At 45.7% G+C, this 24,776-nt stretch overlaps 1 protein-coding gene, 1 long non-coding RNA gene and 1 other non-coding gene across 5 annotated transcripts in view; 1 reads left to right on the top strand and 2 right to left on the bottom strand.

The window, feature by feature from the left end:
* LOC111096651 overlaps positions 1 to 19,928 on the top strand; it is a 28,719-nt gene extending 8,791 nt beyond the window's left edge. The window contains exons 2-7 of one of the 2 annotated variants that reach the window (XR_005362046.1): positions 6,776 to 6,896; positions 12,691 to 12,961; positions 14,582 to 14,747; positions 16,097 to 16,391; positions 17,308 to 17,830; positions 18,893 to 19,928. This is a non-coding gene — a long non-coding RNA (uncharacterized LOC111096651). The remainder of the gene's footprint in view (positions 1 to 6,775; positions 6,897 to 12,690; positions 12,962 to 14,581; positions 14,748 to 16,096; positions 16,392 to 17,307; positions 17,831 to 18,892) is intronic. The other variant, XR_005362044.1, reaches the window with a different exon arrangement.
* ASTN1 (astrotactin 1) overlaps positions 1 to 24,776 on the bottom strand; it is a 296,944-nt gene that overhangs the window by 136,717 nt on the left and 135,451 nt on the right. The window contains exons 3-8 of one of the 2 annotated variants that reach the window (XM_038542419.1): positions 20,469 to 20,862; positions 18,576 to 18,722; positions 17,433 to 17,549; positions 12,780 to 12,929; positions 11,608 to 11,799; positions 3,718 to 3,802 (exon numbers count right to left, since the gene is read on the bottom strand). In XM_038542419.1, the coding sequence (XP_038398347.1) occupies positions 3,718 to 3,802; positions 11,608 to 11,799; positions 12,780 to 12,929; positions 17,433 to 17,549; positions 18,576 to 18,722; positions 20,469 to 20,862 (1,085 nt within the window). The remainder of the gene's footprint in view (positions 1 to 3,717; positions 3,803 to 11,607; positions 11,800 to 12,779; positions 12,930 to 17,432; positions 17,550 to 18,575; positions 18,723 to 20,468; positions 20,863 to 24,776) is intronic. The other variant, XM_038542420.1, reaches the window with a different exon arrangement.
* On the bottom strand, positions 17,191 to 17,273 carry MIR488 (microRNA mir-488). Its single transcript, NR_049492.1, has one exon. It is a non-coding gene; the product is annotated as a microRNA mir-488 (primary transcript).

Below are 24,776 nucleotides of genomic sequence, written 5' to 3'. Positions count from 1 at the left end.
GCATGGTTCCTGATTCTGTCATTCTTTGCTGTTTGGTCTTAAAAGCTTTTATCTGCAGAATAATTTTAGGACTATGTTATACTTACAGAATTCAGATAAATACAAATTTAGCTAGTCTCAAGAGGTTTTGTGTGGGTTTGTTTTCTTTTTAGGGTTGTTTTAATTTATTTTGAATGATAATGAGGGACTATCCCATCAAATACACAGACGCTTTGGAACTTCTTCTTCCTGCTAACAATTTTAGGGGCACATACATGGAAGTTTAGTGTCCAAAGCCTTAGAAAGCAAGAGGTCCCCCAAAGCTAGTCTCTACCCACTTAATCAGCTTCTTCTCCTGTCTCTGTAAATGGCACTTTTAAGCTACACTAGGCTATTTACTTGCTTGTCCTGGAGAAGCTATGCTTCTTATGTCTCCAGGCCTTGGCATATGCTGTTCCGTTTGCTTAGAATTACCTTCGTCACCCATTAAATAGAATAGTTCAAAATCTAACTTCTCCACGATGTCCCATTCTAGGTTCTTAGATGTCACATAAGTCACCCATTAAACTGTAATCACATAGACCTCTGCTCATACCTTTCTTTTAATAGGTTTTAGAATTCATTTTAATTTTTTTGTTATGTGCCCATTATCTACCTAGAGTATTAGTTCTTACAGAGCAGAGACCATCTTCTTATAATTAGCAATCTAGCTTATCCTAGTACAACAGGTAATGGAGTGAATATTTGTTGAAAACATGAATGAGTGAGAGCATAAATGATGGTGTGCAGTGGTGAGAGGATTTGTATGAACAAACCAGCTCACTCACACATATGCTCATGCAAATACCATACATGCACATATCATGTACACATGTACACCACGCACATGTGTACAAAGGCACATGTGTGCACACATGTGAGTCTAGGTAAACCGGAGCACCAGGCAGAGGCTGGGTAAAGTTGCAGGTGTAAATTTTTGTATTGATGTCCTTAATCAATTTTCTTCCTTGTCTGAAAGTCATGAATGCTTATTGCTACTTTTCTCCTCATACTTAACCTAGATTTTTCACAGGGGAATTCATTTTAAATATCACCAGCCTGGGATTTGCTTGTTCTACTTCAAAAGAATGTTCCGCTATTTTAATGTATGCAATACAAGATACTAGGTGAAAAATATAAATAAGCACACATGCTGCTTACCTTCACCTTCTGGAACATTAAATATTCAGGGAAATCAGGCCCACCATCGATTTTTCCATAATACCCCAATACGTATCATTAGTTGGCAATCTGTCAGGCCAGTTTCAATTCAAGTGACAGACTTCACGTTCAAATCAATTTCGATTAATTTTGTAAGAATCATTTAGGAAAACGTGGCATCAGGACCCTGATTTAAATCAAGATGTATGGTATCCTCCACTTTTCATTTATCTTGTCATTTTACGAGGAAAATGCAGTCTTTTGTCTGGCATTTTTTTATATACATATAAACCCATGCTGCTTATCACTCCTGGTTCCATTATCCCCAAGATAGTCACTTTTTTTCCCTCCTAACAGTTGCTCCATTATTTTATTAGTGTCCAAAACGAGACCTCGCAGACAGTGATGATCAGAGAATAATGGAAATTAGAGATGGAAATGACAGATTAGGTCTCCTTGTCTGTTTCCTGGGGCTAATGTCCCTGTCAGTCTGCAACTTGGTGCTTTAGCCTGTCTTATTTTAAATGACACCAACGTGGGGCCTCCACCAGGTCCCTGGAGGCTCTTGTCTACATCCTAAGACTGCCTCTACAACGCAGCCAGAGGGGATGACGAACCCTTGTGCAATTACCAAGTGAAGCCAGGCCGTCCTCCTATGATCTGTCTGCAAGGCGAGGGATGTGGAGGCTTGAGCGATTAGCCACCAAATCCAATCACTGCAGAGGGCCAGCCTGGATCATCCAGGGCAAAAAGCAAAATGATATTTTGTCGTTTTTTTCTTCTGCAGCAAGTTTGCAGGCTAAGAGATAGAGAGCTGGTTATCCATCACTCTTTAAAACATTTTACTCAGTAAGAATCATAGCCAACTGAGATGCTCAGCCATCGTGTAAGCTCAAATCCTAGCTTCCCATCATGATGCAAACGTTTCAGGGGTCAGAGAGTGGGGGGACTAAGGGGACTTTACACAGTGAATAGCACTCTGTAGTCATACCCCGCTTAACATCTATGAACCAAGTTCTCGGCCCTCCCTGCCCATCGTTCAACAACACGCCACCTCATGTGTATTTACTCTTCTACATACACTTTCCTCCAAATCTGGGGGACTGCCTCTCGGATACGACCTCAAGTTCAGTGGAAACCATGTAATCCTTCATTTTCACCAACAGGAAAATTTCATGGCATTTTGACTTCCTCAAGTTTTCTGACCTGTGGCTCAGATTTTCTTCCCCTAACTTCATTCTCTCTTATCCTTATTCCTCAACCTCAACCTGTTCCAGAACATTTGCCCTCTTCTAACGTCGAGGGGCATCTATCATGCTTTGACTTAGTCATCAGCTGGCCAGTTCTCCAAGTTGAGTTCTTCTATCCTTCATCATAAATCACTCCCTTGGGCTCTTCAATCATTTTTATTGCTCTTCTCCAAACTCTCACCCATTTGTCTCCATATTTATTGCTTTCAGAGTCCAGAACTACATCCACTATTCTAGGCTTGGGCTCATCAGAATCCCCCAGAGGGGGCTGATCATCAGCCTCGGGGATGGGAGTCCTCCAAAGCAATGTGTGAAATGACGGTGGTGCCTTTTTTCTACCTTGTCAGGCTGCAAACACATTTCCAACCTGCACAAAAGCAATCACTCTCAGATGGCTTGTGCCCTGATTTCTTTCTAGTTTTCCCCCGTTCCATCAACTGCTATTATTAGTTAGTGTTTATTGATCCCTTTCTCTTCCCACCCTGCCCCACGATTGAGCCAATGCAGAAAGCAAACTATCAGCACCCAAAACAGAGTAGAAAGTTGCTTCTAAAAAGCAATACCTGTGCACAGTGCCGATGGTTACACACCAACGTGAATGTTCTTCATGCCACTGAATTATACACTTTGAAATGATTAAAATGGTAAATTTTATGTGATGTGGATCTTATGACAATGATTTTTTTAATGTAAAAAAAAAATAAAATAAAAAGCCAAGACAAGGTAACTTTGATCCCAGTCATGTGTGCTTGAGGGGAAGCAAAAGTCACAAAGAGAAAGGGTGACTGGGGATCTGGCAAAAATGCCCTTACTCCATACAGAGCCCTCCTGCATTTCACCCTTGCTGACGGTGGTGGGGAAAACAAGTTTCTCCTGTCAGTCTCACAAAACTCCTCGGGCTCTGGGAGAGCTATGGGAGAGCTATGGGAGTCTGTGTGGCTTCATGTGTCTCCAACAAAATCATCAGCTAAGTTCTGCCTGTGGAATCCTGGCGGCTGGCGGTGGAGTGAAAAAGCAGAGAGGGACAGCTTGATTTTCAGATCCCAGCTGGAGGCTGGAGGGCTGCGAGTCAGAGGCATCATCTCTGAACTCGTAAATGGAGAAAAAGATGACATGAACGTCACTGGAATGGTATAAATATGGAAATGCACGGTGACATTTTTACCCATTCGCTATTCAGAATATAACCACCCTTTAGCTCCATTCCTCTACATGCAGTTGCTCCATCTTGTCTGCAGGAAGAAGGGTGACATCTGGGAACTGGCTCATTTGCCATCCCGGCACTTACCCCTGGTTTGTGCCCCATTCGTTCCGAATGCAAAGGTGCTTGTGTACTGGATCCTTCATGTACCCTTCGTAGCAGAGGCATTCCCCTTAGAAGCAGGGTAGGAAGAAGAAACATGAAGCAATTGATTAACATGTCTGTTTGAGAAAATGAATATGAGATGATCAGATTAAATTCTGATTCTAATAGCAGTGGGGATGAAACAATAAACCCCATTATGTCACACATCCCCATCTCTACCGCCCACGTGCACGAACACACCCTCAATCTCTGCATTTTCTACTAAGTGCTAAATTTCACTAGTGGAAGAACTTCATGTTTACAAAGAATCCACTGTATGTGTTCTGTAAAAACAAGGGCTGAGAACCTTTCGAGCAAAAGGACTTTTTCAACCTTATTTGCTCAGTGCCTAGTCTACTGCAAGGCAGATATTAGGTGATTGGGAAATGTGTAAAGAGCACATAAGTGACTTATTTCATCATATATTTCTAAGTAGCTTGAAAAGTAGGTATTATTAGCTCTGCTATACTGATAGGGGGAAACCGAGTCTCAGAAAAATTAAGGGATTTGGAGACAGCTTATAAGCAGCAGAGTTAATATTTGAATCTGTGACTACCTGACTCTGGACCTTTATTCCCACCATCCCATGCTGTTAGCTCACAGAACAACTATATATAGTCAGAGGAGGCCACTTACACCTGTTACAGTTTTACAGGAGCTCTGGGTTTTTGGTTTTAAATGAAATGGCTGATGATTTTGGAGCTGTTAAGCAGATGAACCATCCACTATTCTCTATTTGTTTAGGATATTACTATGCTTCATTACCATTAGTTACTCCACTAATATACCAAGGGGTTCTCAACCCTTCTGGAATTGCACACAAAACCATGCATGTGCGTACATCTTCCCACGGCAGGATTCCAGAACATTCATCTGATTTACAAGCAACCTTAAGACCTCCAAAGATTAAGAATCATTGCCTGACTTACTACTGATCTTTAAAAAAATTGCTCTTGTTCCCTTATATTAATAATTCCTTAAATAATGTTATGAATCCCTAAACTGAGGAGACCAGTCCCCCTAAAGCACTAGTGTTCACTTGTTCACTGGCTGGTTAATTTGTAGGTAGTCAAAGAACAGGCTGTGACTTCCTATAATCTGTACATAACAAAAGTGGCATGCCCGAAAGAGACAAGGGGCATACAGTTTTTTCATCTTTCTAGGAAGAGACACTTAAAAAAGGATATATATAGAACCATAGCATTGAGAGGTATTTTCTATTTTCAAAGACAAAAGCCAATAAAAATGAAGCAAAGGGGCCCCACAGTTATGAGGGAAGGGACTGGGGAGGTTCTAAAGCAAGTTTTTTGTTAAGATCTAAGCTTAACCATTCCTTTCAAGATGGACCTTTAAACTATTCCCCATCAGAGCCCCACTACCAAAGAATGCTCATTTTCTTCCCTCACTCCTGTTTAACACGAGGTGCTGAGGAGTGGAGTGAAAATGAGCAACTGCTTAGTTTGTAGGGGGCTCAACACAGAGTATGAGGTCAGTACTTTGGCTCCTATATATGACGCTCAGGCTTCCACATGAGCAAGATTCACAGAAGTCTCAAATTTACTGGCTTCAGTGCTGAGCTGTAACTGGGAATAGTCAGGGAGCTAGGGGTGGAACACAGGAAAACAAAGTTTGAAATTAAGTAGATGATAAGAAAACTTTCAGATAAAGGATGTTTCTCTGGGAGAAGGAAAGATAAAGAAGGCAAGTACCAGAGGATCATAAAGAAGAAAATCACTAGGGAGCTGGGCTTCATATTTTACCAATTTCAAGGAATGTAGGGGCTCTAGACTATAAGCTACATAAGGGCAGGAACATAATAGTTTTTCTGCATGAGTAGGGATTTTATACATAGTGTGTAATGGAAAAGTAATTAATTTGCTTAAGATTTTGGCCTAAATTTATAGATAACACCATTAACACCACTCTCAAGATACAGAGATTGAAGGTAATTAATGTGTGCAAGGCACAGACATGCTTCTCCCTTCAGAAGATCATCTCCTGACTGTCCTTGTAGATGTCAGGCATGGGTATGACATTAAAAAACAGGAAGTAACCTCAAGAGGTTGTCAAACCCATCACACCGACTCTTACGAGGATCTTGGCTGGAGGCCTTGCCCTAGAATGAAGGATTGACCAGAAAAGGGAGTCCTTCCACGTTTGGTATCTAATTACCACAAAACATGTAAAAATAAATGCACTGACAGCTCAGAGTTCAAGCATAGCCTGATTTTCCTAATGATGGCAATACGTACCATTTGTAGAGCACATTTACCTTTCTCAAATTGCCTTCAGAGTCATTATCTCCTTATGAGGTTTCATCACTCATAGCTATGTGGGGACACTGCCGACAACAGAGAAAGCTTTCCTCTGAATAATGTCACATGCAGCCCAAAGTCAGAGCAACAGAGACATTTTCAAATGTATCAGGCTAGAGTTTGAGGATATCCAAAATTTGCCTCTCAAATGATCCTCATTTCCGGAACCCACCAAACTTCCCCCTTCTGCATGCCTCCTCAAAACCAGTTTGGCCATCTACACTGAGAGGAGTTCAGACTCAAGGAGGAAAGTTGCTATGGCAACCAAATGCTAAATCTTGACTTTAAGAGGGGTTTCGTGCAAGCACAAGCTCCGACTGTTAGCTGTGAATTTTAAAGACCCCACAAGGGTGTTGGATGCCCTCCTAAGCTAGAAGTGTTACAGTCTCTGCATCTGCTGTGACAGATGGCGGGGAACACATGACGTGCCGACTCTGCGGCGGTGTTCACAGGAATCCAATGGAGAGATGTGTCACGGCCACAGAGAAGTGCCCAACCTGGATGGTGTGTGCCCTGCAGGGGGCATGTAAAGGCAACCATGCTGCCTGACAGGAAGAGCCCACCAGGGGGCGATCTGGAGAGGGCCTGGAGATGACTACCCTTGACTTGTGCTTGGGACCCTGAGGTCAGATGCCTTGAAGGAGCTCGTATGGTGCCCAGGCTCCCTCTCATTTCCCATTCTACAGGTGAAGGGCCGAGGTGCACATCTCATCAGAGGATTAACGAAAGACCTTGAAGCTCAGGCTCCTCAGACATGACCAGGCTGGACTTGACAGAGCCCAAAGCCCCGAGTCACCTATCTTTCAGGTAGCTGTTGGCTTTTATTAAGTGGAATTGGGTGGTATGCTCCACCTAAAAAGGGAAATCTCTGTAAGCCATCTGGACTTGGATAATATCTAACTGCCTGGCCTCCTCCCCATGGAGACATCAGGCAAGAGGCAGGTCCAGAGTCAAAGAGCCCCGCGTGACTCTGGGAGGGCAGACAGAGGGAAATATGCCAAAGTACATCCGGCAGGAAGGTGCTTTAATTGAGCCACAAAAGGGAATTTGGAAAGAGTGGGTAATCCACGTGGCAGAAACAAAATGGGAATGGTGCTACCCTGCCAAATTGGGCTCGAGAGAGAGGCAGTGGCTCAGAGCAAGGAAAGGGGAGGAGGGCTAGATTGAGTCTGGAAAACTGGCCCAAAGCCCCTCACCAGATTTTACATATTTCTCTGTAGTTAGGACTGGCTTCTAGAAAGATCCAGGGGTAGAAGAAATTTCTGTGGATGGCAATCTTGGGTGGCAATTAAAATTTGATTTAGCTTGGAAGCCTGTGCTCCTTGCAGACCCCCTGTGCTCCTTGCTACATATCTTGCAAAGGGCAGTGAGGGTCTGTGGCCAGAACTGATGGTGGCTATGAAATCAAGCAGGTGCGTGAAGCCCCCAGAGCTGCCCAACTGGCAGAACAAAGGCCGGAATGGAGGGGTGAGAAAAATTGCTGAAACCAGTTAGCCTTGTGTTTCCATCAAAAAACAAGCAAGCGAGCAAACATACAACCATAACAACAACCTTTGGAAGGTGTAGGAAAAGTCAACCTCTGGCTGGATCCGGTCAGGGCAAGCCATTCACCCTTGGGGGTGTGCTGTTAGCCCACCTAGGCTGGAGACACACCCCTGGTCACAAAGTTGGGAGGATCTAGGGAAGAATGTCAGTGTGCAGTTGGCCAAGGGTTTCCAAGCACCGGGCTAACAGTTGGGGGCACATTACGCCCCTCCCAAATAGTGTGTTGCTAGAACGTAGAAGGAAGGCTGTAATGGAAAGCAGATCAGCAAGCTTCCTCCAGCTCTGGTTCTTTTGTAGCCTCCTGACACGTCTTTGGAAGGTCTATGAAGTCAACTCTCTACAAGGGGAGAGGGGTGTAGAGTAGCAGAAGGATGCTTGTTATTTCTCTGCCCTTTTCTTCCTTCTGTGTCTACAGGTGCCATGACAATGATCACAAACTTGTGATTTAAACAACACTAATTTATTATCTTACAGTTCTGTAGGTCAGAGTCTAACATAAGCCTCACTAGCCTAAACACAAGGTGTCTGTAGGGCTACATTCCTTTCCGGAGCCTCAAGGGGAGAATCTGGTTTCCTTGCCTTTTCCACCTTCTGGAAGCCACCCAAATTCCTTACCCCACGCCCCATTCCTCTGGCTTCAAAGCTGCCAGTTGCTGGTGGAGTCCTTCTCATGTCATGTCGTATGACTCTGGCCTCCTCTTCTGCCTCCCTCTTCCTCTTATAAGGACCTCATGATTGCACTGGGCCCCACCTGGTTGATCTAGGATATTTTCCTTATTTTATTTTATTTTATTTTAATTTTTTAAGATTTATTTATTTGAGAGAGTGTGTGCTAGAGTGAGCAGGATGAAGGGCAGAGGGAGAGAAAGAGGATCTCATACAGACTCCCTGCTGAGGAGGGAGGGAGCTATGTGGGGCTCGATCTGATCTCACCACTCTGAGATCATGACTTGAGCCACAATCAAGAGCAGATGCTTAACTGAGCCACCCAGGAGACCCCCTACTCTTCTCATTTTAAAGCCAGTTGTTCAGCAACCTTAATTCATCTTTGCCATGTAACATAACTCATTCACAGGTTCAGAGGATGAGGAGGGGAATGTCTTCAGAGGCCCAATATTCTGTCCACCACAGCTGCTACTCTGGAGGACTGCAGGTGATGAGTAAACACAGGCTTAACTTTGGAACACTCTGGAAGGTTGCCTGAGGAGAGCTCTAGGCCCCAGAGGATGCCCCTTTGCAGTGACTGAGCATGTGTGTTTGTGTGTTTGTGCGCGCGTGTGTGAAAGAGTACACACGTGCACTTGCACAGTTCCCCATCTCCATATGGGCAGACCCCTCAGCATGGCTGGGAAAGCACATGTCCCAACACTATGACATTTCCAAGTGAGTTAGCTGGAGGATTGCAAAAATAACGTCGACTTGACTTGCAGCCAATTCCCACACTCAGCTCTTTGGAGAAAGGCTCTAGGATGGAGTGTGGGAGGCGATAAAGTTTCTTACTGATGAGTGTGTGGGTTGACCACATCATCCCATGTGCGGGAAGAAGCAGGGCGGGAAGGGGGAGGGCTTCCATTTCCAGCATTAATGAAAATAAAAGTCTCCACAGCAGCAGGTCTCAGCTGCTCCTCCAAATGAAGATGTTGCACCTTCGCTCTCTGGTGTGGGATTTGGATTCCTCTCTGTGGTCTCCCTCCTGATTTTCCAGTGGGATATTCATTGTCAAAGATACTGGGAGCCACTGGCAGAGGGGGACTTCCCAAAGTCATTTGCGGCAAGAATTAGAAATGATATGTCCAGGAAGACAGAAGAGGCAGGTGATGTGGATAAGCGGGTCACTGTGGATAAGCAGCCGCCCCGTCTCCTGGCTTGGGGAGCTTGCTCAGTATTGATGGCTGCTCACATAGTTTCCAATGACAAATCCGCTGGACCTGACGTGGCTTAGGAAATCAAGAAACCCTTGATAATCCCACATCTTCTCTGACTTCATGATGGATGGAACTCAGACTATGCCTTAGGAAGACATGGGGCTTTGGGAGCATTATGTACCTTCTTGGGGAATTCACACATTGATCTCAAGCAAGGAGGTCATTTCTCTCGAAGACCCCTCCATGCTCAAAACACCAATCCCTTCTCCCCACATGCACTTGGAAGTGCTTCCTGTTCTTGAAAACCTCAGTAGAACCATCCAAGGCCCTCTGGATATCAGGCTTCTTTCAGAAGTGAGTTTAAGCACTGAGCTTGTCCCAGCATCTCCCAATCCAGGTCAGCAGGAGGTACTGGAGGGGGGACCAGAGAACAGCTTTGCTACATGGAGAGGCCCCTTCTTGGAGATGAGCCCTTTTTCCTTTCTCCTGAGCACACTGGCTTTTGGGCATGGTGCACAGCCCATCTGTTTGATTTGGTGTTTGCCTGACAGCGTGGGAAGAGCAGTAAGTAAGCACAGTCTTAGACATCAGATGCTTAAAATGCTATACTTTCTCTTCCATATGGGGCCCTGGAATCCCTACGATGGGCCCAGGTGAAAACAACTCTTAGACCTAAGAAGGTGAACTTTTGATGTTGCAGCCACCTGTTACTCTCCCAAAGACATAGAGTAACGCATTATAACAGAAGTAAGGCTCTATCTCTTGGAATCAGTCTCTACCAATATCCCTCCACCCCAGCATCTGACGAAAATGCCTCTGTAAGAGTGTGTATACCTGTGTAGTATGTATATGTGTGCACGTGCATGTGTGTATATCTATATGTATATATGCATATGTGTGTACATGTGCAGGTGTGCATATGTATGTATGCATGCACCTATGCATGTGTGTGCATTGTGTGTGTGCATGTGTGTACATTTGTGCAGGGACACAAGTGTGTGTGTATGTGTGTGTGTGGTGACGGAGAAGGGGCTGCACACGAGGTACAGAGAGTTGGAAGAGTTGGCCCCCAACTCGCGACATTTCCCTTGGGGGTCTTAGCTATCATTACACCCCTTCCTTCATTCTAAGGCATCACATTCCTTCTCTGGGAAGGACCTACCTGTGATACTGAATCTACTGGAATCAGGTCTTGATGAAGACTATTGCAGATGAACCCCTTCTACAAGGGGAGTGGACAGCAACCTGGAAGGAGGCGCCCACACTCTTCGGTATTTGGGAGATCACCACACTCTGGAGTGCCCCCCATGCCTGCCGTGTCTCAGTGTGGACCCTCTCAGGGAAGTCTCAGCCACGTCTGATAACATGATGGCCTAATAACATCTCTCTCCTTTGCCCCAGTAATCTCTCTCCTGGGATTTATCTGAAGAAAATAACTTCAGATGTGCCCTGCTTTTATGTGGAAAGATATTCATTTTGGTAGTATTTGTAAAAATTAAAAATTTAAAGCATCCTAAATGTCAAATAATAGGGAACTATTTAAATGAGCTATGATATGGAGGTACAATGGAATACCAAATAGCCATTAAAATTATGTTATTGAGGATTGTTTAATGGTTCTGAGAAAATTTCATGATAGGATGTGAAGTGAAAAAAATCAAGAAAACACTGCTGGACTTGGTGTGTGTGTAAGTCTCTAAAAATCATGCACAGATAAAAGATCGGAAGGGAGGACATTATGATTTTAAAATGATTTCTCCAGGAGATAGAATTATAGATGATTATCATTTTCTTCTATAAGCTTTCCTAAATTTTCTATAATAAATATGCATAAAAGTCAGTAGCTGACATCCACTGGTGTGATGGCAAATGGATTGTGGAGGTCATCCTGAACTAGTGTTCCTGGGGAACAGAGAAGGGACTATAGATAGGAAAAGTCCAAGGCTTCTGCCCGAAGATGACAGATTTTAAGCCAACATGCTCAGGGGCCCAACCACACACTGACAGCTAGCATGGTCTAGGCTCCCAAAGGCAATGGAAAAATCAGGAGAGACGGTATGGGTTTCCAGGGGGGGGTGATTGCAAGAGGCATGAACTCTGACAGTTACCCGCTGCCCGGTGCTCCTGCCTACCAGTTTCGGGGTCGCATTGGTGTTCACAGGGGTCCAGGAGCCGTCGGGCACAGAGGTCCATGGCCCAGGGCCCACTGGAGTTCTGCTGAGAGAAGAGCACCACTTGAGCTGGGTTCAGCCAGTCACTGGCATCCAGCTGGCTCCCCTCGAGCAGGATGAAGCGGCTCCCTGCAGGAAAGAGAGAGGAGGCATGCCTGTGCGTGCACACACACACACACACACACATCAACTCAAGACAGAGTAAGGGATGCTTCACAGATTAGCCCAATCCGAGGTCATTACTCTCACCAGCCCTGACTTGTTATGATCCCCCGAGCAAGGGATCAGCAGATGGAGGCTCGGCCACCACTTGGACCTCCTGCTGTCCTTGCTCCAGCCCATCTCTATCAGGGTGGACCTAGGGAATACTGGGACAGAGCAGATCTGTGATGGCCACGGCATGGCTCCATCAGACCCAGACACAGGCATTGGCATTCACCCAAGGAGCAGGGACCTGCTGCCTGGTCCTCATTTGCCATGAAATAGCAGGCCTTCTAATAGCACAGACGGTCCTCACCTATTTTCAGCCTTCTAGCAGCAGAGAGAAGAGACATTAACAAGTCAATTAGGTGCTCTGGGCTTAACAAATTCAGGGTCTCCAGAATCTGTATTATCCCCTCATTATATTGGGGTCCCCCTGGATGAAAGGAAATTATTACTTCAGAGTTCTAGGCTTTTAGCAAGTTACTGCAATTAGGAATTTCTCACCCGAGCATCCCAAACCAAAGCATGGCTTATTCTTAATCACCTCCACTGCTCCACTTAGCTTCTCCCTTTCCCAAAAGCCAGAAATCTCAGTGTCCATCTACTTGCATCCAGCATGCTCTGTATTTTTCTACAAAGACAAGGGCTTATTTTAAAGCAAACAGAAATGAGAAATTGGAGTGGGCATAGAGAAGAGGAGGTAATCTGTTCAATCTTGTGGGGTTTTTTTTTTTAACCTCCTTTCTGGTTTCATCTATGGACAATCCAAATTTGTCCTAAGTCTTACTTATCTGGGTTTATTTTTTTTCCCCACAGGAATAAGTAAAAAGTAACAGTGACCCCTGGCTTCTCTATCTTCCTGGCCCAACACAAAAACTTCCCCTTCAGTGAGGAAGTGAGCTCACCATCAGCGATCAGGTGCTCAGGGACGTGCAGGGTGATTTTGACAACGAGGGGGCAGCTGACGTGGGAGGAGCACACGAGGCCAATCACACAGCTGGTGATGCTGATCAGCGTCAAAGTGGTCTTATTCACAGGACTTCGGGGAGAGCCCACTGGAAGCAAGATACAAGCAAGACACATGGCGGTAAGAATCGTGGCAGTGGGAGGCCAGTCTGGCCTTCTGCTGCCCAACCCAGCAAACAGGGGAGGCAGTGGGCAAACATAGCCCAGGAGAGGAATGTTCCAGCTCATGACCCCAGTGAGCTTCATCCTCATGGAACACCATGTTGGCAGCTAGAGTCAGAGGCGCTTAGCCTACTGGTGGCCCTCTGGGTCAACAGTCAGTTGTGTGCAAGTTCTCTACACTCTTCCTGGGACAGGTTCAAAAAGAAATCATGAAGGAGGGCTTTCTGCCCCTCTACTTGCCTGGCTGAACTCCAGGGATGCTTCCACCACATGGTAGAACTGTCTGCACTTTGCACTGCTTCTCACAGAGGGCACTCTCACAGGCCAGTTCCTTTACTCCCTGGGCTCAAACTACTTCTCGAATCTCTTGAGGAACTTCTCAAGCTCTATGGGTGGGAGTACTACAGCTGACTCTTCTCCTCTAGGGCCCGCAAGGAGGAAAGTTTCCTCTGTATGTGTAGAGGATGTTGTCATGCCTGAAGGGCCCCCTGAGTCCTGCACCGGTCATTGGGGTGAAATTACACATGGCAGCTTAGTGAGCAAATAATGATGCTGAGAAGACGCTTCCAGGCAGTGCGGACAGGAGTAGGAAGGAAGATTTTCTTGGTGTGCCTCTGTTTGGCTTTGTTTTTTGTGGAGCAGATACAATGGTAGTAACAAGAGGGACCTTTCACATGGAGGCAGAACAGATGTGGGAAAGTAAGAAAGAAGGCAGGTTGCCAACAAAATATACCCTTTGTCATTTTCTGAGGGTCTGGCCTCTGTTGGCATTTATTACTGATAGAAATAAGAGGCATCTGTTATGTCAGACAGTGGACAAAGTGCTTTGCGTACATTATTTTATTTCTGTTACTTGTTTTCTTAGAATAAATCTAGGAGTCTGGACAGTAACTGCCCACTTGACAGGTAAGGAAAATAAGTCTCAAAGAGATTAACCCCACAGTGATAGTTAATACTTATGAAGTGTAATTATGTGTCAGGAGCCAGTGTGCAGGAGTATCTGGCTCATATCATTCAAAGATGACCACAGTCTGATGAGGCGGCTCCCACATAGGGACAATCAGAGAAGCTACAGGGCACATCCAGGATCGAGCAGCTACCAAGGAGCTAGGATCAAGGCAGAGGTCCAGCTGAGGTGGCAGGCCCCAGACAGGCCACCACTCAATCTTTGGACCCAGGGGAGCCTTTGGAACCACTGTTCTCAGGATCGCAGGGAATGTCTGGGTCCATGCGGGCATCCACCCTTTATGGGAGCAGGTTCCCTGAGTGGGCATGCTGGCAGGAGCTGGGATGAGAGACCACAGGGTGGCAGGCAGCCGCTGGATCCTCTGTTCCTTGCTACCTAGAGATATTCTATTCATGTTAGTAGCCTTTCAACATGGGGTCTATTTCCCCGACCCTTACAAATCTCTACCCCTGGCTCAAACCAGGCCTGAGCAGCAGATCTACCACAGGCACTCAAATGAGAAATTGGATTCACCCTTGTCTTCCCATTTCCATCATCTTGTGTCTAAAGTTTCTCTTGCCTCCATTCTCTCTATCCTGTCCCGCTACCTGGCATCGCACACCTCGACTGCAGCACTAGTCATGGGCCCGGTCTCCCTGCCTCAACCTCCCCCACCGTTGCCTACCCTCCATGAGGAGCCCAGAGGCCCCCTTCATGAAGCCGAGCAGACCAGGGAGATGCTCTTGAAAAACCTCCAGTGATGCCAACTGAAGCATTAGGTCTGAGTCCTCCAGTCAAGGTTTGTGCTGTCTCCCGATCATCCAGCCTTATTTCCTAAGCACACCTCAAACCTGGACTGTACACTTCATTCTAGTAAACTCTTTACCACTCTCCGACTAGACCATTATCCTTTATGTCTCTGTGACTTTGCACATATCATTTCCTCCTCCGCAGAATGCCATTTTGTCACCTTGTCAGCCTGGTATACACCTACTCTTGAAGTCTTGGCTCCAACAACATCTCCTTGTAAACACTTCCCTGAAACCTTTAAGAGCAGATTCTCACTCATTCCTCGCTGTTCCTCTCACCCAGGTGCACCCTGCTGTTAAAGCTTTTATCACACAGCATTGTCACTGTTTACAGGCACTTGCCGCTGCTCTCATGTGATTGCAGTAACCTGCTACTCATCTTCTTGACTCCCTGGTCCTTCTGTATCATCAACCCATCACCTAACATCTCTACCTGGTTTCAAAATTTCCAGTGGTGGGATCCCTGGGTGGCGCAGCGGTTTGGCGCCTGCCTTTGGCCCAGGGCGCAATCCTGGAGACCCGGGATCGAATCCCACATCGGGCTCCCGGTGCATGGAGCCTGCTTCTCTCTCTGCCTATGCCTATGTCCCTCTGCCTGCCTCTCTCTCTCTCTCTCTCTGTGACTATCATAAATAAATAAAAATTAAAAAAAAATTTCCAGTGGTGCCCCATAACCTACAGAGCCAAGTGCAAACTCACGGCACAGGTGTAATCTTTTGGTGGCTGGCCTGTTATCCAGCCGCATCCCTTCTACCCCAAGTGCTTATGTTCTTACACCTGCCATACTGAACTACTTTTACTTGCTTAAAAATACCATGTTCCTTCAAGGCTTTATATATGCTATTCTCCTTACTAGGATGCCCTTACCCTAGATTCTCCTTTTACAAGAAATTCTATACGTTGTATAAAACCTGGGTCTAATTATTTTCTCCTTCTTTGCCTCCTATTGCTGCCAGGTAGAATGACTTGTTCTGTCTTCTTAGTATTCATTTTACTTTATTTACAATATTAAATTAAGCCTTATCATTGTGCCATGTTTTCATGTTTCTACTTCCAATCACAAAGCCTGACCTATGGCAGGTGAGTTATAAAATTTCTTGCTGGCCTGATTGATGTATTCAGTTCAATTCAACAAACACTTATAAGCTTCTATTATAGGCAAAATCCTTCACTAGGCACTTTGGAAAAATAAATTAGACATGCCCATCCCTAAGAAGCTTACAGTCTAGTTAATAGCAATAAACAGTTGATGTACTAGGAGAGCTTGGTACTTTAAAGGAACAGTTTTATGCTGCAAAGAAACTCATTCTAATTCATTACTATGGATTTTCTTAAACAGGATTTTATTAAAGCAGAACACACCCTGCTCTGGGTTGGATGGGCCAAGGTCGACTATCTGCTGTATATAAATATGTAAAGAGGATCAAGGGATCCACATTCTCACCTCAGGGATTCTGGGGCATCAGGCGTTAGGCATCAGGGCCCAGAGCCCCACTGATCTCCTGGGAAAAATGGTGGGAAGGATGTTTGTCCAGACAGTAGCAAAGCTTACGGAAACTGGAACTGAGGAATTAAAAGCCCTGCTTCCATTCTCTGGGAAGAAAGCCCTCAGTGTGGAAGGGACTCAAGTGGAGGTAGGAGAGAGCCAAAATATAAATGTCTTTTTTGGGGCCGCATTGGTTGGTTACTGATTGAGGGAAATGTCATTGCATATAACACAAGGAGCTGCCACTCAAACATCCTCTGCTCAATCTCAAAGGGCTCCTGCCCAATGCGGAGTGCTGTACAAGGCTGAGGTCTGCACTGTGGAGAGGTCTCGGGGCAATGGCAATGGGGACTGCACGTGCTCTGCCAGTCACCAAAAAAGCACATTTTAATATAATTTAATCCTGACAGTAGCCCTGGGTGTGAGGTATTGTTAACACGCTCCATTTATGAAGACACAGGCTCAGAGATGCTGTTGTTCTCATCACACAGCATGTCCAGGGAAGCCTATGGAACGCAGACCCCCTCAGTGACAACAATGCTATCAGCAAGGTCACAGGCAGTGGCATCACATCTGCAACAGCCATAACCCAAGTAGGCACAGTTTTGTGGCTGCATAGCTGGACAACCTGATCTGGGCTGAGGAGAGTGGACGAACTAACTGAGACGCCACCAGGAGAAAGGAGAGGACTCGGGGCTTGGGGTCCTGTCATTCTACCAGGCAGGGATTAAAGGTCAAATACCATTACACACGTAACTCAGGCCCTAGATCATTCTTCAACGACCCCACCCCCTGAATCACTGCCTCGCCCAATCCCAAGGCCGGCGTGGCTGGGGGTAAGCAAGGGTCCATACACTGTCCACATTTTCACGTACAACACACTACATCAACTTTAGTTCCTGTGTCTAAACAACAAAATAGGACTCCTGAGGCTTCCAGAAGGAATTGAGAGTCTTCTGACCAAGAAATAGCCTTTCAAACAACTTGAAAACTTGTTTGAGAGTGCCATTATCTGGGAGAGATGATTCTCGGAAATTCACTCTAGGCTCTTCTTTCTTCCTTAGGAGGAAACGCCAGCTGTGGTCCTGCAGAAACTGGCTCTGATCTACACAAACCCCAGCCCGACCCCGCACCTCTGTAGCCCCCTGCCTCTCGGCCAGAGCCCTGCTACCCGCCTTGCCCCTCCGGCCTTCCCACCTCGGCTGCGTCCTCCGGCTCCGCGAGGGGTCGGTGTAGAAGGTCAGCTGGGGGTCATTCTCTGTCTCTGTGCCAGAATCGCCTTCAGGGTTCAGGAAGGCGGAACCAGCTGTAATGAAAAGAACCACAGCAAAGGCAACATCTTCAATGTTTTTCTCCATGACACCAACTCACTGGGCAAGTTCGAGAGAAAAATCGATAAAAACAAGAGCGGGTTGACTGACAATTTGGGAGGAGTAGCCATGGACACTGGAGCTTCCTGATACTAAGATTTATTGGAGAAGTGGACCTTTCCATGCCAGCAGTCATGGGCCTCACCTCCGCCCAGCCCTGGCTCCCCCCGGGTTGGACCCTTCCTGGCAGCACTGCCAGAGAGGACCTTCATGGATGGTGGGTGGCAAAGGAAGGAAGGAAAGGAAGTTAGGATCTTTTATTTTTCCCTTCCTCTGGCCCTAGAATTCATACACATTCAATGTGAAAAAGAGGGAAAAAATAATAAAGAAAATGCATAGAAACGCATGAAGGGGACAACCCTGAGGTCCTCTAAATCCTGTCGATCAGAGAAAACCTCTGTTAACACCTGATGTATATGCTGTCTTTTTCTGATACAGAAAACAGATAAAGGCTTTTTAATCTCCCCTTAAAAATGGCATTTTGCTGTACCTTCAATTTTATAGCCTCATTTTTTTCCCCATTTAATAAATGGGCAGGCAACTTTCCATATGAACAAATATGGATCTGTCTTATCATCCTAAATGGCTGCGCAGTAGGCCGCTGGACAGTAGACAGATGTGCAGGTAGTTAACCGATTCCCTATTGATGGACACTTAAGCTATTTCCAATTTTTCGCTCTTTTAAACAATGTTGTGATGAACAGCCTTTTATACACATCTTTGTGCACTTGTCCAATTATTTCCTAAGGATAAATTCTTGTTTATGAAATCAGTTGGTCAGAAGGGTTGTGTAGTCCAGTTTTTTGGTGAAGTAACACCCAGCAGGCCTCCAGGAAGACTGTGCCAAAACACACACCCTCTGGCCATGCCTGAGAGTCCGGGGATCCAGGATATTAATGGTCCTGCCTCTCCCGGTATTAAGGAATCTGCCACCTGCAAGCCCTTGCCTCAGACACAGATACCTCTTGCCTTGTTGTTGATCCGCTTCCTCTGACTGCTGGAGGTGTGTGAGAGCAGAGTGGCCTGCTGGTGGTTCGAGTCCACAGGGCTGGTGGCAATGATGTTATCCTTGTACTTGTTCATCAATGACAGCTTGGCATTGTCACTTCCTGGAGAAGGAAGAGTCAAGACAAAGATCTTTCGGAGAAAAGGCCAAAAAGAGTGAGAGCAAGGCACGCTGCATGAACCAAGGAAATGGAAGTTACACAGAATTGAGAGAAAGAATCTTTAAAGTGAGAGACTGGCAGAGATTGAATGCTCCCTCTCTTGATTTCTGCAGGTCTACAGAATGGAGGGTGGAGAGAAGAGGAGAGATGACAACTGAAAATTCAAAGCCAACGGATTCTGTATTGATTAGGGTCACCACATGTGGCCCCCCAGGCTAGACACAGACAACAGATTCCCTTCTCTGGGGGTGGCACAGAGTTTTAAACGCATCTGAATTTGAGTGCACCCAGGTGGAATGTGCCCTCTCTCTCTTCCATCCCAGGCTGCACCATCCCCTGCTGTCTGACACCCAGCTACTGCACTTATTTGCACTACCCACCATCCCCTGAACACACAGAGTTTGTAACCCCTGAGTATGGCTCCCTGGTGGGCTTTGCACCATGCCAGGCACTATGGGGACCATGAGGCATTCACGACACGTCTCCTATCCTCAGGGAGTTCCCAGACTTTAAATCTCGTTAAGAAGTGGCTATTCATTTAGGATCTCTTCTAGATACCAAGCAGAATGGAGGCACTTCTTCATTTTTATAAGATGTATTTATTTACTTGAGGGGGAGGCGCAGAAGGAGAGAATTGTCAAGCAGACTCCCTGCTGAGCGTGGCCAGATGTAGGACTAGATCCAGTAATCAAGATCTGAGTCAAAACCAAGAGTCAGATGCTCAAGCGACTAAGCCACCCAGGTGCCCCAGAATAGAGACTTCCATGATGTGATTTCCCTCTTTTCAAGCCCCACTGGGAGTCTATATGCAATATCCAGTATGAAAAATGCCTTCTTTAAAGATAAGTGAGCAGGTTTTTGAGGAATCACTGTCTTGGGGTTTTATCTATGAGGAGTTGCTGATTCATGGAAGTTTCAGAGACAGACGGGGGCGGGGGGCACGGTAAAAGGAAAGTGCAGTCGTTTCCTCTCCGCATTTTGTTCACCCTGAATTGGTTCACCCCGATTAGGTCCAAGTCTTTTCCACCCAGCATCTTGTAGAAATACAAGGCATCAGGTCAGACAGCATGATTGTATTCCTAATCTTTTTTGAAGAAGTACGATCTGTATAAAGACCATAGATGCAAGGGCAAGACAACACAACTAACTACTCCCACCCCAGACTGAAGTCTCCAGAGTCATAGAATAGAACGGATATCTTTGTCTCTTCCACTTCAATGGATAATTAAATCCCCTAAGCAAACATGCTACATGCAAAAATGTGATACATACATGTTGATCTCTTGACAGCTTATTTCCCTGGGGGTCCCCATATCTCTATCAGATATGAAAAAGGCTCTATCGAACCCATTGTGTTTATGGGGTCTTATGACTCATCTAGGCATTTTCAGTGCCTTGCTTTTATTTATTAAGCTACATGAACATGTAGAATTTAGGTCCCACTCTTCTGTGGGATGTAAGGTGTCTCTGCTTCCAATGCAAAGTGGAAGTGGAGAGAGATTCAATATATACTTATTCTTCTGACTTTCCCTATTAGAAGACAGCTCCCATTGTCTCAGGGAAAAGTCTACCCTCTTGCCCACCTGGGAAAAGGCACAGGCTCATGCCATTATGCATGATAAGCAGCCCCAAGATTAGCCAGTCTCTACTCCCTCCCTAGTTCCCCAAGAGCAGGACTGACTTGCCCACCTGGAGTGAGGTCCATCCCCGCCTTCTCGTTGCAGCCCTGCAGGGAGTCCAGGGTGCGAGTGACCTGGCTGGCAAAGTCCTCCCCTCCATTCATGCACTCCCTCTGCAGGTGGTGGCGCAGGTCCGTGATGTCGTACTCATAGCCATCCAGGATGGGGGTCTCCCGGATGCTCAGGGTGCCACTGGAGTTATGGCCTTGCACGCGGGCATTGCGCAAACTCTCCCGTCCATGCCCACCGATTAGCACAGAGGGAATGTAGTGAATCTCATTGGCTGCCTCAGCACTGGCGCTCTTCTGGGGCTGGGGGACCCGGCGGCGCTTGCACCAGCGCCGGCGAGTGTACAGGATCATGACCAGGCACAAGATGGACAGCAGGAGAGCAATCATGCCACCCTGGAAGAGAGGACAACAGACAGATGCAGGAAGATGGGTGAGCTCATCCCACAAAGAGGCATCGCCCCTCCCCCCTACTATCCATCACTCACTCACTCACTCACTCACTCACTCATTCATTCATTCAGGTGCAGTAAGCACTTAGATCAAGCATCACTCAGCAGCAAAGGGACAGTCTGCGGTGATGGGCGTTTAAGGAAAATGGAGAAAAATGGAACTGGGATGACCAGTGCATCATTTAAGTGATCCACAGTTGCTTTTGGCTTAGCAAACAATTTGAAAGGCAAGTCTGTGTGTATGTGTGTGTGTGTGATTTCAGTTGTAGAAACAGGGGAGAGGGTTAGTTTGTTAAGGCAAATCTGTTACACATAAAGCTGGTTCCCAGCCAAGTTTTAGCAGCAGAATGGCATTTAGTTTCTTCCTGTCTCACATCTTAAAATCAGCCACGTATAGATTTCTAACTCTGGCTACATCAATGATCAGCGAGTCCTCCAAATTTGAAACCTCAGATTCCTAATCTGTATAATGCAGAACATGACGCTTAGCCCGGGAAAGTGGTAGTAAGGGCTAAGTTAGGGAACCATGCACAGTAGCTAATGGAGTGTGTCACATGGAATCAGGAATGTCCTCGGCCTGACCTTAAATGTCTCCATCATGGTAGGAGAAGACCCTCAATCAATCCAGAGAGAAGTTTATGTCCATTAGGGATTTACAGGCAAGTGTATGGAGGACCCTAACCATTTGAACATGACTTTCTGGATCACTGTGGCTTTCAGGGACAGCTTACAGTCCTGAGTGATCTCCCATTCTTGCTTGAGGGAGAGATTGAGACCCATGTCCTGGAGTCAGACTGGCAAAGGAATTCCTTCTGAACCTTCTCATGCTCCCAGGCCATTCCCTAAATGTCAGAACTCCACTCAGTTGTCTAGCAGAGGCAGGATGTCATGCTCAGTGACACTGAGCACCTCACCTTGACAACCATGGCAGCAGGGTTTAGAGGGAAGGCCTGGCACGCCCGTAGCTCCACAGCCGCCCAGCGAGCATAAATCTTCCAGGGCGCGATCTGTATTCATTCTCCTTATTTTGGTCAATATCCCCCCAAACCTATTTCATTAGGTGGGGGGTCTGTCAAGTGGTTGGTTCTGCTCTCAACTTGAGCTTCAGTCACTGCCACCCCATCATATAGGCTAGAGATGAAAACCCCCTCTTAATTCCCAGGGGACCCACCCACACAAGGCTTGGTCAAGATTATTCCCTCCAGCACATGAACAGGGGCTTTTTTCCAGTCTTGTGATAATTATATCTTGAATTTACATAAAGTTACTCTCCCAATAATCCTTCCCATTTACCTTCCCTTCCCCACCATCACTGTGAGCAAAGCAGGGTGAGCACACACACATACAATGTTGCTGCTTTCAACAGGCACAGAGCAGCTGAGACAAGAAGCAACAGAGTCAGTTGCCAAATGACAGGTCATGTCAGGTGGCATTTTTGGGGCCTCCACTGGCCTCCAGGTTTCTCAGATTTTTCTTTTATTTGTGGAACCCTTTCTCCTGGTGAAGTCTCTCATGCAAATATACAGAAAGCGTAAATGTGAAGCCTCGGTTGCAGCATGGATGGGCGTGCAGGGGCAAGTATTCCAGGTCCTGGCTGGCTGCAACCCTCCAGGCAGCCCATTGTCCCTCCACACAGCCCTGCAGATGCGCCTCGCCTCCCCCCCCACCCCCCCACCCTCCAGTGTTGCAGCTGAGCCTAGCCCAGCCGTGCACCAGTTTGCTCAGAGCCCATGCAGGAGTCCAAACCAGTAGTTTTTCGGCAGGCCCTTTATCTCAGAGTCAGACTCGCCATCCTTTCCTTCACCCCAAATTGAAACTGCAACAATAGGCAATTAAGCCACACAGAAAGAATAACTTCCCGAGTGAGAGAAGTTGTCAGACATTGAATTAGGCTAGTGAAAGCGAGAGGTAATTTTATTCCCTAAAGAGCTATAAGAGCAGTATAAACATCAATCTCTGAGGAACAGCTGAAACACCAACTTTCAGCTCACACAGAGGTATTCAGGGGCCCCTCCAGGCTTCCCCTCAATTTCTGCTTTCAGATGATCACAACAGGGTTATGACAGGATGCAGGCTGAAGGCTCGTTCCCTGTATGAAGCAGCAGTAAAGCAAGAACAGCTGTCCAGTATGGGGCTGTTATGTATCAGACACGTGTTCTCACTGCCCCTCACTTCTAACTCCGCCAGGTAGGGTCAACTCTTTCCTTATGTTATATTTGAAAAGGCTAAGGTACAGAGGTTAAGTAACTTGTTGGAGGACACACAGCATATCAACAGTAGTTCCACAGTGGGAACAAAATGCCCCCATGGCAGGGGCATTCCTAACCACCAGGCTACAGTGACCCCACCTGGTGCTGGCTCACCCATGAGAGCGCTGTATCTCATAAATCTCCAGTGGGTACCATGCGGGGGGTGTGTGTGTGTGTGTGTGTGTGTGTGGATGAGCCCACTTAGGTCTATCCCCACTTCTCAAAGAAAAAACAGAAACTGTTTAAAGTGCACATCTAGCTGATGGTGAGTCAAAAGAGGCACCATCATAAACAAAGGACCTTTCACTGAGCACCCACTAAGTGTCCGAAGCCAAGATTAATTGGTAGTGGAAAGACAACACTCATGTTTCAAGGTCTCTGTGCTAAAATAAGACAACGTGCATCACACATCATTACATGCCTGGAGGATACCATTAGATCTCAATTTAGTTAAATTTCCACTAAGAAGTTTGTTTTCTCTTTCAACTGTGAGACCCATTGAAATCTCTAGGTTCGGCCCCCACATCTCCTGATGAAGAAATTAAGACCAAGAGAAACTACAAAAGTAGATAGTGCCAAAGTGGTTCTAGACATGATCCTCTTCATGGCACTACTCTGTTAGGTTCATCTAAAATTCCCTTTACTATTGTCTGGCCCTAGACTCCATTAGGAATATTTTATATATATATATATATATGCATATATATATATACACATATATATACATATATACATATATATACACACACACATATATTGTATATATGTACCTATACACACAATATTGTATATATTGCATATGTGTACCTATATACATACATGTACATATATATTTAATATATATATTAAAATAACAACTTATGAGAGCTAAAACACAAGTTTTCAATTGGTTAAACCATTGTATATATGTACACATATACACACAATATTGTATATATTGTATATGTGTACATGTATACAAATATGTACATATATTTATTTATTTATTTTTCTTTAAAGATTTTATTTATTTATTCATGAGAGACACAGAGGGGAGAGAGAGAGAGAGAGAGAGAGAGAGAGGCAGAGACATAGGCAGAAGCAGGCTCCATGCAGGAAACCTGATGTGGGACTTGATCCTGGGACTCTGGGATCACGCCCTGAGCCAAAGGCAGAAGCTCAACTGCTAAGCCCCCCAGGTGTCCCCATATATATTTAATATATATATTAAAATAACAACTTATGGGGAGCTAGAACACAAGTTTTCGATTGGCTAAACCAGTGTATTTAGCATATCTAACCTCACTTTATCAAAGTGTTTCCCCTGCTTAGAGTCAGTGACTCCCAATGACCTTAGGTTTCTCTTAATCAGTTACTAGGAATGAGTGCCAGCCACTAAGTGAAGCTCAGCATAGGCATAGGAAAAAGGATGATTCTCGGGTACTCAAATTGGGATGTGCTTCTATAATCCAAACTGGTGGCAGATGTCACAACGCTTGGCGATGATTTACTAATTGTGGACTATTACATAAGTAATCACATAATGATATTACATGATATTAACATGTAATATAATTTAATAATAACATTTTATTATAATAATAATATAATAATAATAATTTGTAAGATC

This window comes from Canis lupus, chromosome 7, assembly GCF_011100685.1.
Source record: "Canis lupus familiaris isolate Mischka breed German Shepherd chromosome 7, alternate assembly UU_Cfam_GSD_1.0, whole genome shotgun sequence".
Taxonomy (NCBI): Eukaryota; Metazoa; Chordata; class Mammalia; order Carnivora; family Canidae; genus Canis; species Canis lupus.
This window is presented reverse-complemented; position numbering and strand designations above follow the sequence as displayed.